At 43.3% G+C, this 16,836-nt stretch overlaps 1 protein-coding gene across 3 annotated transcripts in view; it reads right to left on the reverse strand.

Annotated features, from left to right (window-relative positions):
- Positions 1 to 627: 627 nt before the first annotated feature.
- The window catches only part of myom2b (myomesin 2b), a 147,300-nt gene continuing 131,091 nt past the window's right edge, over positions 628 to 16,836 (reverse strand). For all 3 annotated transcript variants that reach the window (XM_072251126.1, XM_072251129.1, XM_072251128.1), the window contains one exon: positions 628 to 9,483. In XM_072251126.1, coding sequence (XP_072107227.1) covers positions 9,361 to 9,483 — 123 coding nt within the window. In that variant the 3' untranslated portion in view covers positions 628 to 9,360. The remainder of the gene's footprint in view (positions 9,484 to 16,836) is intronic.

Below are 16,836 nucleotides of genomic sequence, written 5' to 3' on the forward strand. Positions count from 1 at the left end.
CAATGTGGCTGGTGGACTGAGAAGAGGTGAAAGATGATGGGCAGGTTGTACAGGAGAGGAGAAGGGACTGGAGTTGGGAGGCAGAGGGAGGTGGTACTTCTCCCTACTGGTTCCATCCATCCAACATTCATCCTTCCCCCACTGTCCCCTCCCCTTTCTGGCTCTGGCTCCATCTGCCATTCCCCTTTCTCCCAACAGTTCATATCTCTCCCCCCCCCCCCCCCCCACTTTGCTGATCAGAGTCCAGCTCTGGTAACTCCTAGTGTTCCCGCCTGTCTCGCTCCAGTGGCCATCACCAATCTTCACCTTCCCCTTCTCTCACCCTACTCCATCTGCTCCTCTCCTTTTTGTTCTTCTTTCTCTGTCTACATCCATCTGTCATCCTCTGCCACTGTCCCTAACTCTCCCCAGCTCACCTCTCCTATCCAGCACTATCTGGCTGACATTATCCACCTCTCTTCCAACCACCAATTACCTCAGGCTCCTGTCTCACCTCCCCCCTCAGTCCTGATGCTGTTTGACCACTGTGCACTACAGTGGACTCTGTCTCCACGTTACCATCACACCGGAGTCTCAGTCTCTGGACATTACGTAGAATGTATTTATTATAATATAAAAATTTCCAAATTTTAAAGTTCAATACATTTATTATCAAAGTATGTATACATTAAACAGCCTTGCGATTCATCTCCTTACAAGCAGCCAGAAAACACAGAAACCCATAAAAAAGACTTAAACACCTGATGTGCAGAGAAAAGAAAACAAATGATACAAACAATAAAAGTAAGCAAATAGCATTTGGAAGGAAAGTGAGTCCGCAGACAGAAAGTCGGGGAGCCAGGGCAGATCACAGCCTCAGCAGAGCTGAGTAATAGTCATGGAGCAGTGAGCAGAATCGGCCTGTCCCTCACCTCTTGTCACAACACCCTGTCTAAACATCGGATCGTTCTTTGCTCTAGGATCTAGGACCTGACACTTTGATACACTCTGTGCCTGGACTCCACAGCCACGTATCGGCCCGTATCCAACCTTTCCAAATTGGGCTGGTGCTTAGATTGATCAAACCTTGCGTCTTTCCTCTTGTTTGGTTAAATGTAATACCTAACAGTTGAATATTAAATCTTATATCAAAAGAAATTGTGCTTTGTTTTCCATTGACAGGCTCACCACTGTTGAAAATTTTCAGATTAACTTAAACTTTTCAAAACCTAGAGCATAGTCCATTACAGTACTGGACTGGCCAGTCAGCCCATGCTGTGCCAATCTTGATGCCAATTTATACTAAATGCCCTCCTCTTGTGTATCTTCCATATCCTCCAATCCCTTCATATTCACTAAACTACCTGCTTCCACTGCTACCCCTGGTAAGTAGGCACCTGAAATGGATTACAGGGGCAATAGTGTTAACAATAAACTTGCCCCCTGTAATCTTGGCCAGGTCTTCTGGTGTTTGACCCTTGGGGAAAAGACTCTGACTCTATCCTGTCTCTGCCTCTCATAATTTTATAAACTTCTAGAGTCATGGAATCATAGAACATTATAGCGTAGAAATAGACCCTTCAATTCACGTTGAATTATTAATCTGGCTCGTTCCATTGACCTTCACCCGGACCACAGCCTCCCCTCCATGTTTTTCTATCCAAATTTCTTTTAAATGTTGAAATTGAACCTGAATCCACCACTTCCACTGGCAGCTTGTTCCCCACCCTCACCATCTTCTGAGTAAAGTTGTTTCATCTGTATTCCCTATAGTTCAGCTTTCATCCTTAACCTGCTTGTATTTACCCTATCTATACCCCTTATAACTTTGCATACCTCAATGAAATCTCCTCTCATTCTCCTGCACTCCAGAAAATAGTGTCCTAACTTATTCTGGACCAACCTCCCCTGTGGGACCTTGTCAAAGGCCTTGCTTACCTTGCAGGTAATGTCTAACCCAGGTGGCATAAACTTCATCTACATGGGTAAACTTCATCTACACCATTTCCAAAGCCTCCACATCCTTCCTATAATGGGGTGACCAGATAGGTAAGGATTCCAAGTAAGGCTTAACTAAAGTTTGAGACAGCTGCAGCATGACTTGCTTATTCTTAAAGCATGCCCTACACTTTCTTTACCACCTTATCCTCTTGTGCAGCCAGTTTCTGTGAACTATGTACCTGGACCCCAAGGTCTGAATCAGAATCCGATTTATTATCACTGGTATGTGATGTGAAATTTGTTAACTTAGCAGCAGCATTTCAATGCAATACATAATCTAGCAGAGAGAGAGAAAAAAAAATAAAACATAATAGATAAACAAGTAAATCAATTACGTATATTGAATGATCAAAAAAGTGCAAAAACAGAAATACTGTATATTAGTGATATTAAATGGTCTACCATTAACTGTAAACTTTCAGTTTACATTTGACCTTCCACAGTGTAACACCTCACACTTAACCAGATGAAACCCCATCTGTCACTTCTCTACCCATATCTGTAACTGACCTATTATATTTCCCACTATATTCTTTGATCTTTTATACTGTACATAATGGCCAATATTGCAATATCACAGCTTGATAATCCACCCATCTCCATTTACAACCAAATTATTGATATGTATCACAAACAGTAGAGATCACAGCATCAATTCTAACAGAATACAACTGGTCACAGACCTCTGACCAGAAGTAACAGCCATCCACCATTGCTCTTTGTCTTCTATGAACAAGCCATTTCTGAATCCAGACGTACAATTCAGCCTGGATTCCATGGATCTTTATTTTCTGAATCAACCTAGCATGAGGGACCTTATCAAATGTGCTACTAAAGTCCCTGTGGATAATATCCACCGCCTCACCCTCATCAAGCACCTTTGTCTCCTCCTCAAAACTCTTTATTGTGTTTGTAATAAACAATAAACTGGACTGGTCTAAGAACACTGAGGCTGTCTACAAGAAGGGTCAGAGCCGTCTCTATTTCCTGAGGAGACTGAGGTCCTTTAACATCTGCCGGACGATGCTGAGGATGTTCTACGAGTCTGTGGTGGCCAGTGCTATCATGTTTGCTGTTGTGTGCTGGGGCAGCAGGCTGAGGGTAGCAGACACCAACAGAATCAACAAACTCGTTCGTAAGGCCAGTGATGTTGTGGGGATGGAACTGGACTCTCTCACGGTGGCGTCTGAAAAGAGGATGCTGTCTAAGTTGCATGCCATCTTGGTTAATGTCTCCCATCCACTGCATAATGTACTAGGTGGGTACAGGAGTACATTCAGCCAGAGACTCATTCTACCGAGATGCAGCACAGAGTGTCATAGGAAGTCATTCCTGCCTGTGGCCATCAAACTTTACAACTCCTCCCTTGGTGGGTCAGACACCCTGAGCCGATAGGCTGGTCCTGGACTTAGTTCATAATTTAGTGGCATAATTTACATATTACTATTGAACTATTTATTACTATTTCTATTACTATTCTATTACTATTTATTATTTCCATGACTATTACTATTTACTAATAGTAATACTATTACTATTTCTATTACTATTTATTATTTATGGTGCAACTGTAACGAAAACCAATTTCCCCCGGCATCAATAAATTATGACTATGTAAGGCATGACCTGCCCTGCATAATGCCATGCTGATGGTCTCTAAGCAGGTTATGCCTTTCTACATGTACATAAATCCTAACCTTAAGTATCATCTTCAATAAGTTCACTCCCATGGACATGAAACTCACTGGCCTATAGTTAACTGTATTGTCCCCAATTCCTTTCTTGAACTGCACTGGGGCAGACAGGAAGGTTCTACACTGGTAGTCTACAAAGGGGAGAATGGGCAAGAAAGTGGCAAATGAAATACAATGTTGGAAAATGCATGGTCATGCACTTTAGTAGAAATAAATGTTCAGATTATTTACTAAATGGGGAGATAAACCAAAAATCTGAAACGCAAAGGGACTTGGAAGTCCTTGGGCAGAATACCCTGAAAGTTACCTTGCAGATAGAGTCCATGCTAAGGAAGGCAAGTGCACTGTTTACATTCATTTCAAAATGTCTAGAATACAAGAGCAGGGATGTGATGCCAAGGCTTTATAAGGCGCTGGTGAGGCCTCACCAACAGTATTGTGAACAGTTCTTGGTTTCTCATCTAAGAACAAATGTGCTGGCAGTGGAGAGGGTTCAGAGGAGGTTCACAAGGATGATTCTGGTCATGAAGGGGTAATCATATGAGGAACATTTGATGGCTCTGGGTCTGTACTAACTGGAATTTAGAATGATGGAGGATCTCGTTGAAACCTTTCTGATGTTGAAAGGCCTAAAAAGAGTAAATGTGGAAAGGATGTTTCCATGGTGGGGGAGTCTAGGACAAGAGGGCACAGTCTCCATTTAAAACAGAAGCAGAGAAATTTCTTTAGCCAGAAGGTAGTGAATTTGTGAAATTTATTTCCACAGGTAGCTGTGAAGGCTAGGTCATTGGTGTATTTAAGGCAGAACTTGATAAGTTTTTGATGGGCATGGGGTTATGGGGAGAAGGCCAGGAGTGGGCTGAGGAGGGGATAAAAATATCAGCCATGATTGAATGGTGGAGCAGACTCGGTGAGCCTAATGGCCTAATTCTGCTCCTATTTCTTATGGTCTATGGTCAAAACTGCCCAATGCATCACCAACACCATTCTATCCAGCATCATGGTGCCAGAAAAGGGCCAGTAACATGAGCAAACCCACTCACCCTGCTCATGGACTGTTTGTCGCACTGCCATCAGAGAAGAGGCTACATTGCACCTGTGCCGGGACCACCAAACTCAAAGCCCGGTCTTCTACCTAGTCCCATCTACCTGCACCCAGAACATAGCCCTCCATACCTGTCTCATCCATGTTATTGTCCAAACATCTCTTGTATGTTGTAACTGAACAATTAAGTGGTGTTCCATCTCAGATACTGTGCTCCTGGTGTGTCTCTGCAGAACCCTGATTTCTACACCACTCACCTGCTATACAGCACAGAAACAGGCCCTTTGGCACAATTAATCCATGCCAACCATAGCATTCTCCCTGCTAGTCAGTGCTTTAGGCTGAGATCTCTTATCAGGACCTATTTTCACCTCATTAGTGTGGAGTAAAGGGAATTACAGAGGTGTGAGAGAGGAGCTGGCCAAAATTGATTCAAAGTGAACACTAGCAGGGATGACAGCAGAGCAGCAATGGCTGGAGTTTCTGGGAGCAATTCAGAAGGTACAGAATAGATACAACCCAAAGAGAAAGAACTATTCTAAAGGCAGGACGATGCACCATGGCTGATGAGAAGTAAAAGCCAAAGTGAGAGCGTATAATAGAGCAAATATTAGTGGGAAGTTAGAGTACTGGGATCTTTCTAAAAACCGACAAGGCAATGAAAAAAGTAATAAAGAGGGAATGCAAGTGTAAGCTAGCCAACAATAATAAAGAAGTTACCAAAAGTTCCTTCAGATATATGAATTGTAAAAGAGAAGCGAGAGTAGATATCAGACTGCTGGAGAGGTAGTAATAGGGGACAAGGAAATGGCAGGTGAACTGAATAACTATTTTTGCATCATTCTTCACTGTGGAAGATAATAGCGGTATGCCAGAAGTTTGAGAGTGTCAGGGGGCAGAAATGAGTGAAGTTGACAGTACTAGGAGAAGATGCTTGGGAAACAGGAAGGTCTGAGGTAGATGAGTCAGCTGACCAAATGGACCCATGGTTCTGAAGGAGGTGGATGCAGAGATTGTGGAGCATTAGTAATGATCTTTCAAGAATAAATAGATTCTAGTATGGTTCTGAAAGACCGGAAAATTGCAAATGTCACTACACCCTTGAAGAAGAGACAGGGGCAGACGAAAGGTAACTATTGGCCAGTTAGCCTGACTTCAGTGGTTGGGAAGATGTTGGAGTCGATTGTTAAGGATGTGATTTCAGGGTACTTGGAGGCACATGATAAAATAAGCTGAAGTCAGCATGGTTCCTTGAAGGAAAATCATGCCTGACAAATCTGTTGGAATTCTTTGAAGAAATAACAAGCAGGATAGACAAAGGAGAATCAGTTGATGCTGTGTACTTGGAGTTTTAGATGCCCTTTGACAAGGTGACACACATGAGGCTGCTTAACAATTTAAGAGCCCATGGTATTACAGGAAATATTCTAGCATGGATAAAGCAGTGGCTGATTGACAAGAGACAAAGAGTGGGAATGAAGGGAGCTTTCTCTGACTGGCTGCCAGTGATCAGTGATGTTCCACATCTGACTGCGTTAGGACTGCTTTTTGCGTTCTATGTCAATGATTTGGATGGTGGAATTGATGGCTTTCTGGCCAAGTTTGCAGATGATATAAAGATAGTTGAGGGGGGCAGGTAGCCTTGAGGAAGCAGAGAGGCTGAAAGGACTTAGACAGATTAGGAGAATGGACAAAGAAATGGCAGATGGAATACAGTTTTGGGAAGTGTATGGTCATGCACTTTGGTAGAAGAAATAAATGTATAGACTATTTTTCAAATGGAGAGAAAATTCAAAAATCTGATGTGCAAAGGGACTTGGGAGTCCTTGTGCAGGATTCCCTAATGGTTAATTTGCAGGGTGAGTTGGTGGTGAAGGCGACAAATATGTAATATTAGTATTCATTTCAAAAGGACTAGAATATAAAAGCAAGGATGTAATGTTAAGGCTTTATAAGACACTGGTGAGGCCTCATTTGGAGTATTGTAAGCAGTTTTGAGCCCCTTCTCTAAGAAGGGGTGTGTTGTCATTGGAGAGGGTTCAATGAAGGTTCACCAAAATGATTCAGGGATTGAAAGGCTTATCATATCATAAACATTTGATGGCTCTGGTCTTGTACTCACTGGAATTCAGAAGAATGAAGGGGGATCCCTCATTGAAACCTATCTAAAATTGAAAGGCCTCAATAGTCATAGTCATACTTTATTGATCCCAGGGGAAATTGGTTTTCGTTACAGCTGCACCATAAATAATCAAATAGTAATAAAACCATAAATAGTTAAATAGTAATATGTAAATTATGCCAGGAAATAAGTCCAGGACCAGCCTATTGGCTCAGGGTGTCTGACCCTCCAAGGGAGGAGTTGTAAAGTTTGATGGCCACAGGCAGGAATGACTTCCTATGATGCTCTGTGTTGCATCTCAGTGGAATGAGTCTCTGGCTGAATGTACTCCTGTGCCCACCCAGTACATTATGTAGTGGATGGGGGACATTATCCAAGATGGCATGCAACTTAGACAGCATCCTCTTTTCAGACACCACCGTGAGAGAGTCCAGTTGCATCCCCACAACATCATTGGCCTTACGAATGAGTTTGTTGATTCTGAGACTGGATGTGGAAAGGATGTTTATGATGTTGGGGTCCTCTAAGACCAAAGGACACAGTCTCAGAATAGAGGGATATCCATTTGGAATGGAGAGGAGGAATTCTTTAGCCCGAGAGAGGTGAATCTGTGGAATTTGTTGCCAGAGGGAGCTGTTGAGGCCAAGTCATTGGGTATATTTAAGGCAGAGGTTAATAGGTTCTTGATCAGTCAGAAAACAAAGGGATACGGGGAGTAGGGAGGAGATTGGGACTGAGAGTGAAATGTTTCATGAGGGGGCATAGTTTTAAGGTGCTTGGAAGTAGGTACAAGGGGTATGTTTTTCCACACAGAGTGGTGGGTATGTGGAATGCACTGCCAGTGGAGGTGGTAAAAGCAGATGCAATAGGCTCTTTTAAGAGACTCTTAGATATGTACATGGAGCTTAGAGAAATATAGGGCTGTGCTGTAGGGAAATTCTAGGCAATCCCTAGAGTAGGTTACATGGTTGGCACAACACTGTGGGCTGAAGGGCCTGTAATGTGCTGTATGTTTCAGCCTTGATGAAATGGTGGAGCATACTAGATGGGCCATTTGGCCTAATTCTGGTCCTATATCTTATGGTCTTGTGTCTACATTGGCTGACATATATTAAGGCAGTCTCTCTGGTTCCCTTCTCACCACTTATCTTCTCCCTACCTGTTCATCACCTCTCTCTGGTGCCCCTCCTCCTCGTTCTTCCATGGTCCACATTCCACTCCTCCAAGATTCCTTTTTCAGCCTTTACCTCTTCTACATATCACCTGCCAGCTTGTACTCCTTCCTGCTCCTCCCCCTCTATCCCCCAATTCGCATTCTGGCTTCTGCCCTCTTCCTTTCTAGTCCTGATAAGGGGTTTCAGACTGAAATATCGACTATCAGGGAAGATGCTGTAGTCGGCATAGAGAAGTTGGGCCAAGGGCCTTTTTCTGTGCTCCTGTTCCCCTGCATAGATACTGCCTGACTTGCTGAGTTCCTCAATTGTGTGTGTGTTGTATTGTAGCCTGAGGAATAAACCAGATTTCTAAGAGGGATGATGAATTTGTGTGTCCCATTGTTTATAGCTTACAAAATCCTCTGTGCCATCTTCATTTCTGCATTGCCACAGATCTAAAGCATGCAGAAGAAAATTATGAAATTGCTTCTATTGATTTTTTTTCTTTATTAGATCAAATTACAATGTGGACTCTCAAAATCTACATAGTAGGAAGTGTAGTGGAGGCAAGACTATAGCGTCAACCTTCCTGACTGTTGCAGTAGGTTCAAGGTTCAGTTTATCTGCTTTGTCCCTTCAGTCTGTCTCGTCTATGCCATCCTGGCTTTCTGCCTGGTCCCACCTACCTTCACCCGAACCATAGTCCTCCATACCTCTCCCATTCATGTACTTATCCAAACTTCCCTTAAGTTCTGAAATTGAGCCTGAATCCACCACTTCTACTGGCAGTTCTTCCCCCACTTGCACCATCCTCTGAGTGAAGAAGTTCCTGCTCAGGTTCTCCTTAAACATTTCACCTTTCATCCTTAACCTATGACCTCTAGTTCTAGTCTCTCCCAACTTGAGGGGGAAAAAGCCTATCTGCATTTACCCTATCTGTACCCTGTAAGATTGCCCCCATTGTCTCACATTCCAGGGAACCTATTCAATTTTTCCCTATAATGCAGATCCTCAAGTCCTGGAAACACCCTTGTAAATTTTTTCTGCACTCCTTCAATCTTATTGAAATCTCTCCAGTATGTAGGTGACCAGAACTGCACTTGTCAACATCTTATACAATTTCAATATGCCATTCTAACTCCTGTACTCCATGGCCTGATTTATGTTTTGAAAAATGGGAATCTGAATTTAAATTTATTCTTTAATTTAGTGCATTAAGGCCTATTTTACAAAAGGAAGGGAGCAGGGGTGAGTGGAAGTGAATTAACCCCTTCAGTACCAGTGCTGCACTCAGATTATAAGGGTGCACCAGTCCACACGTGTACGTGAATACTGAGTTTAAACACAAGTGCTCCACGCCGAACATCACCGGATGTCCAGTCTGCCTTTGATCGGCTTCTTCTCTTGGATCACGGGTTCTGAATCAACGGCCCCCTCAATCTTGTGGACAGTAATGCAACATTTAGCAAGCTTTCTTGTGACAATTACCTGTGTGACACAAATAAACAAAGGCACTTCACTTTCAGTACAGTCAATTCCCTCGTGAAAATATCTCAAATTTCCATTATTAAATGGTTCAGATGGCTGAACTTAATGCAAGGAAAATAGCTGAGCGTCGCTGAAAAATTATCCTGCCACTCTACTTGAGGTCAAATAGTTTGTTTAGGTTCATAATCGATACTTACCGTGGCCTCAGGAAAGCAGCCAGTGCACTCAGTGACCCCATCCACCCTGGCAATTCTCTCTTCTCCCCTTTCCTATCAGGTGGAAGATACAAAAGCTTGAAAGGATGTATCAGCAGGTCAAGGACAGCTTCGACTACAGCTTCCCTTGTACTAGGATGAACTCTTGACCTCACAATCTAGCTCGTTATGGTCTTGCACCTTGCCACTTGCCTGCACTGTGCATTCTCCATTGCTGGTTACGCTACGTTCTGCATTGTCATTGTTCAACCTCAAGACACTGTGAAATGAATCGATCTGTATGAACAGTGTACAAGAAAAACTTTGCTGTATCTTGGTACATGTGACAATAATATTCCAATTCTTGGACAAGTTGCGGCACTGAAATGGCTCTGTGACTCACGTTCGGGGACTCAGTGGTTCATACTGTGACATAGAAACATACAAATCTACAGCACATTACAGGCCCTGTGGGCCGCAATGTTGTACCGACCATGTAACCTACTCTAGATACTGCCTAGAATTTCCCTACCGCACAGCCCTATATTTTTCTAAGCTCCACGTACCTATCTAAGAGTCTCTTAAAAGAGCCTTTGTATCTGCCTCTGCCTCCTTTGCTGGCAGTACATTCAGTGCACCCACAACTCTCTGACATCCCCCTTGTACCTGCTTCCAAGCACCTTAAAACTATACCCCCTTGTGTTAGTCATTTCAGCCCTGAGAAAAAGCCTCTGGCTATCCACACGATCACTGCCTCTCATCACCTTGTACACCTCTATCAGGTCACCTCTCATCCTCTGTCGCCCCAAGGAGAAAAGGTTAAGTTCAGTCAACCTATTCTCATAAGGCATGCTTTCCAATCCAGGCAACATCCTAATAAATCTCCTCTGCACTCTCCCTATAGGATCCACGTCCTTCCTGCGGTGAGGTGACTAGAACCGAACACAGTACTCCAAGTGGAGTCTAACTATGATATGGTATAACTGTAACACTACCTCACAGCTCCCATGGTTGATGAAGACCAACACTCCATACGTCTGCTTAACACTGTCAACCTGTGCACCAGCTTTGAGTGTATTATAGACATGGACCCCAAGATCTCACTTCTCCTCCACACTGCCAAGAGTCTTGCCATTAATACTATATTCTGCCGTCATATTTGACCTACCAAAATGAACTATTTCACACTTATCTGGGTCAAACTCCATCTGACACTTCTTAGTCCAGTTCTGCATCCTATTGATGTCACGCTTTAACCTCTGACAACCCTCCAGACTATTCAGAACCCCCCCAACTTTTGTATCATCAGCAAACTTACGTACCCACCTTTCTACTTCCTCGTCCAAGTCATTCAAAAAAATCACAAAGCGGAGGGGTCCCAGAACAGGTCCCTGCGGAACACCACCGGTCACCGACCTCCATGCAGAACACGAACCGTCTACGACCACCCTTTGCCTTCTGTGGGCAAGCCAATTCTGGATCCACAAAGGAAGTTCTCCTTGGATCCTATGCCTCTTTCCTTTCTGAATGATCCTTGCATGGGGAACCTTATCAAATGCCTTACTGAAATCTATATACACTACACCCACTGCTCTACCTTCATTAATGTGTTTTGTTACATCCTCAAAGAATTCAGTTAGGTTCGTAAGGCACAGTCTGCCCATTCTGATTATCCCTTATCAGATTATGTCTCTCCAAATGCTCATAGATCCTGCCTCTAAGGATCTTCTCCAACAACTTGCCCACCACTGAAGTAAGACTCACTGGTCTATAATTTCATGGGTTACCTCTCCTCCCTTTCTTGAACAAGGGAACAATGTTTGCATCCTTCCAATCCTCTGGTACTTCTCCCATCCCTATTGATGATGTAAAGATCATTGCCAGAGGCTCAGCAATCTCCTCCCTCACTTCCCGCAGTAGCCTGGGATATATTTGTTTACTTTTTAAAAATTGTTTGTACGGTTTGATCTTTTACACCTATTGGATGCTTGATGGTCTTTGGGTTGCTATTTTTGGATTCTATTATATTTCTTTGTTTTGTGGCTGCCTGCAGGAAGATGAATCTCAAGATTGTATATCATATACATGCTTTGATAATAAATGTACTTTGAACTTCGAGTCAAATCAGAGTTTAAAGCACATAACCAGGCTCTTTGTCCCAACTCGTCTATACTGACTAAAAGGACTGCCCATTTACCAGTGTTTGTCCCATACCCCTCAAAACATCTCCTTTCTCTGTAATGCTGCAAAGCTCTTTCAAATGTTGTTAATCCACCTGTTTGCCTCTTGGATCCCCATTAAATCTTTACCCGTTCACCTCAGGCCTATGTCCTTTGGTTTTAGACTCCCCTACTCTGGGAAAATACTGTAACTATCAACCTGATCTGTGCCACTGAGGAGTTTATAGGCTTCGATACGGCCACCCCTCAGTCTCCTTCACTCCAGAGGAAACAGTCCCGGCCGGTCCAATATCTGCCTATGGCTCAAGCTTTCCAAACAAAATTTCTGCACCCTCTCTGTGGTAATCACCTCCTTCCTTTTGTTAGGCAAACAGAACTGCAGACAATGCTCCAAGCACAGCCTTACCAGTGCTTCATATAACTGTAACATAACATGTCAACTCCTGTACTCGCTTCCTTGGTTGATGTCTGTGTGATAAAATCGACTTGTAGCCTCACAATCTACCTCATTATGATCCACTGCACCTTTTTGTTTACCTGCACTGCCCTTTATAGAATCATGGAGGTATCAGAGTCAAAATTAGAGTCAGGTTTATCATCACTGTTATATATAGTGAAATTTGTTGTTCTGTGGCTGCAGTACAGTGCAAGACATATATACTATGAGTTGCAAGTTACAAATAAAAATAAAATAGATTGTGAAAACGAGGTAGTGTTCATGTATTCCTGAACTGTTCATAAATCTGATGTTGGAGAGGTAGAAACTGTTCCCAAGATGCTGAGTATGTGCCTTCAGGTTCCTGTACCACCACCTAGATGAGAAGAGGGCATATCTTGGGTGATTGGGGTCCTTAATGATTGATGCCAGCTTTTTGAGTCATCGCCTTTGGAAGATGTCCTTGATCTATACTTTATACTTCATTGTTGGCAAACAATTGATACTAGATTGTACAATCATCACAGCGATATTTGATTCTGCGCTTCGTGCTCCCTGGAGTACAAATCAATAGTAAATATTAAAAATTTAAATTATAAATCATAAATATAAAATAGAAAAGGGAAAGTAAGGTATTGCAAAAAAACAAGATCTAATGCCCTTGATCGAGCTGGCTGAGTTTCCAACCCTCTGAAGCCTTTTTTCGATTTTGTGCCTTGGAGCCTCCATACCTGCAGACTGACAGCAGCCAGTCAGAAAGCTGTCCATGGTACATCTGCAGAATTTGCTTGAGGCTTTGATGACATACCAAATCTCTTCAATAGAGCACTACGAGCACAGGAACAAGTCTTCTGTCCCATTTAGTCATTGCTGGTCTGGTTTTCTGCCTTTTCCCATTTACCTGCATCTGAACCATAGCCTTCCATTCCCCTCCCATCTGTGAACCTATCCAAACCTCTCTCAGACGTTATGACTGAACCCACGTCCACTGCTTCCACTAGGGATTCATTCCACACAGACCACCGTCTGAGTCAAGAAGTTCCATCTCAGATTCTCCTTAGATATTTCACCTGTCACCCTAAACCTATGACCTCAAATTCTCACCCAGCCTCAGGGGAAATAGCCTGCATGCGCTCACCCATTCTGTGCACCACAGTTTCCGAGGAGACGATGGATTGTGTAGCGGGAGAGAGAGTTCAAAGGAAGTGAGCAGGGGCGGTCAGGTCATCTGTGCGCCACAGTTCCTGATGAGACGTTGGATTGTGTGCAGTTGGGCACTTGGCAAGGGCCAATAAGAGGAAGTTAGTTTTAAGTGGAGTGACATTGTGTGCGTGGGCCAGTCTTAGAGTGGGGAGCTCAGGCTTCGATTCATACAGACTTTGGCAAGGAGAGGTGTGAGCTATACATGGATTTTTTTCATTTCTTACGCAGCTAGACCAGTGGGGATGACAGGCAGGATAATGGAATGCTCCTTTTGCAGGATGCAGGAAAGCAGGGAGACCTCAAGTGTCTCTGATCACTACACTTGCAAGAAGTGCACTCAGCTGCAACTTCTCTCAGACCGTGTTAAGGAAATGAAGCTGCGACTGATGAACTCTGGATCATTCAGGAGACTGAAGGGTTGATTGATAGGTCATACAGGGAAACTGTCAGGAGGAGGAAAGAGGATAGGCAGCCAGTGCAGGATATGTCTGTTGTTGTGGGGGGGGGGGGCGGTGCGAGAGGAGATGATCTGGCAGTCACATCCCTGTCAATAACTGTGTCCATGTGGCTCAGAAGAGGAGGGGAAGAAGTAGAGTGCAGTAGTGATAGTGGATTCCATAATTAGAGGAGCAGACAGTGGATTCTGCGGACATGAAAGAGATACCTGGGTGGCAGATCTAGGAATGTCTCGGATAGGTTCCATAACATTCTAAAGTGGGAGAGTGAGTAGCCAGAGATTGTGGTACATATTGGTACCAATGACACAGGTAGGAAAAGGGAGGCAGTCCTGAGGAGAGAATATAAGGAGTTGGGTAGAAAGCTGAAAAGCAGGACCTCAAGGGCAGTAATCTCTGGACTGTTGCCTGTGTCACATGCCAGTGAGATTTAGATAAGGATGATTTGGCAGATGAATGTGTGGCTGAGGAAATGGTGCAGGGGGCAGGGTTTCAAATCTCTGGGATCATTGGGATCTCTGCTGAGGAAGGTACGACCTGTATGTAAAGAACGGGTTATCCCTGAACTTGGGGGAAAAGTATCCTTGCAGGCACATTTTTCTAGAACTGTTGAAGATTTAAACTAATTTGGCGGGGAGTGGGAACCAATGTGATAGGGCTGAGGATGGGGCAGTTCGTATACTAGTTGATGCAATGTGTAGTGAGATTGTGAGGAAGAGCAGACAGATGATAGGGCAAAATTGCAGTCAGTGGGATGAGTTGAAATGTAACATAGGGACAAAATCAAAAAGTGTGATATGTACAGGACTGAAGGTATATTTGAATGCACATAGTATATGAAATAAGGTAGATGGTCTTGTAGCACAATTAGAGAAAGGCAGGTATTTTGTTTGGGCATCACTGAGTCATGGCTGAAAGAAGATCAGAGTTGAGAGAGTGACATCCAAGGATACACATTGTTTCAAAAGCACAGGGAGGTAGGTAGAGGGGTGTGGGATGGCTCTGGTTTTAAAAAAATGAAATCAAATCCTTACAAGGAGGTGACATAGGATCAGAATTTGTAGAATCCTTGGTTAGAGTTAAGAAACTGCAAGGGTAAAAAGACCCTGATGGGAGATATATACAGGCCTCCAAACAGTACTCAGGATATGGGGTACAAATTATTACAAAAGATGATGAAGACATATACTAAGAGCAATGATGCAATAGACATGGGGGACTTCAATACTCATGGAGGTTAGGAAAATCGGGTTGGCACTGGGTTCCAAGAGATAGAATTTGTAGAATGCCTATGAGTTAGATTGTAGGGGAGCATGTGGTTGAGCCTACTAGCAGAAAGGCAATTCTGTATGGGGTGCTGTGTAATGAATCAAATTTAAATAGGGAGATCAAGGTAAAGGAAGCCTTCGGAAGCAGTGAGTTGCCCGCAATTTGAAAGGGAGAAGATAAAATCAGATGCATCAGTATTACAGTGGAGTAAAGGGAATTACGGAGGCATGAGAGAGGAGCTGGCCAAAGTAAAGTTGATTGGAAGGGGACACAAGCATGGATGATGGCAGAACAGCAATGGCTGGAGATTCTGGGGGCAATTCGGAAGGCAGAGGATAGATTCATACCAAACATGAAGAAATATTCTCAAGGGAGGATGAGGCAACTATGGCAGACAAGGTTCACTGTCTCCACTGTGGAAGACACTAGCAGTATGCCAAAATTTGTAGTGTCAGGAGGCAGAAGTAAGTGTTGTTGCTATTACTAAGGAGAAGGTTCTTGGGAAGCTGAAAGGTCTGAAGGTAGATAGGTTAACTGGATGAGATAGACTCCACCCCAGGGTTCTGAAACCTTGCTGAAGAGATTGTGGAGGCATTGGTAAGGGGCTTCCAAGAATCAATAGATTCTGGAATAGCTCTGGAGGACTGGACAATTTAAGAAGGGAAGGAGGCAGAGGAAAAAAAAATTATAGGCTAGTTAGCCTGACTTCAGTGGTTGGGAAGATAGTCAATTGTTAAGGATGAATTTCAGGGTACTTGGAAACACATGATAAAATAGGCCAAAGTCAGCATGGTTTTCTTAAGGGGAAATCTATTGAAATTCTTTGAGGAAATAACAAAATGGATTGAGAAAGGAGAGTCAATGGACGTTGTATACTTGGATTTTCAGAAGACCTTTGACAACCTGCTACACCATGAGGCTGCTTAACAAGATATGAGCCCATGGTATTACAGGAAAATTACTAGTAAAGATAGAAGAATGGCTGACTGGCAGGAGTCAAAGAGTGGGAATACAGTGGGCATTTTCTGGTTGGCTGCTAGTGACTTGTGGTCTTCCACAGAGGCAGTGTTGGTTCCACTTCTTTTCATATTATATATCAATGATTTGAACGATAAAATTGATGACTTTGTGGTCAAGTTTGCAGATGATAGAGATGGGTTGAATGGCAGGTTTTGTTGAGGAAGCAGGGAGCCTGCAGAAGGACTTAGATTGAGAGAATGGGCAAAGAATTGTCAGACAGAATATAGTGTAGAGAAATGTATGCTCATGCAGTTAGGTAGAAGGACTATTTTCTAAACAGAGAATGTTAAAAGATCAGAGGTATAAAGGGACTGAGAGATCTTGAGCAAGATTTCCTAAAGGTTAACTTGCAGGTTGAGTTGGTAATGAGGAAGTCAAATGCAATGTTAACATTCATTTTCAAGGGAATATGAAAGCAAGGATGTAATGCTGAGGTTTATAAGACACTGGTCAGACTGCACTTGGAGTATTCTGAGCAGTTTTGAGCCCCTTATCTAAGAAAAGCTGTGCTGATATTGTAGAGGGCTCAGATGAGGGTCATGAAAATTATTCTGGGAATGAACGGGTTGACTATGACAAGCGTTTAATGACTCTGG

Source organism: Mobula birostris, chromosome 2 (assembly GCF_030028105.1).
Source record: "Mobula birostris isolate sMobBir1 chromosome 2, sMobBir1.hap1, whole genome shotgun sequence".
NCBI classification, from domain to species: Eukaryota; Metazoa; Chordata; class Chondrichthyes; order Myliobatiformes; family Myliobatidae; genus Mobula; species Mobula birostris.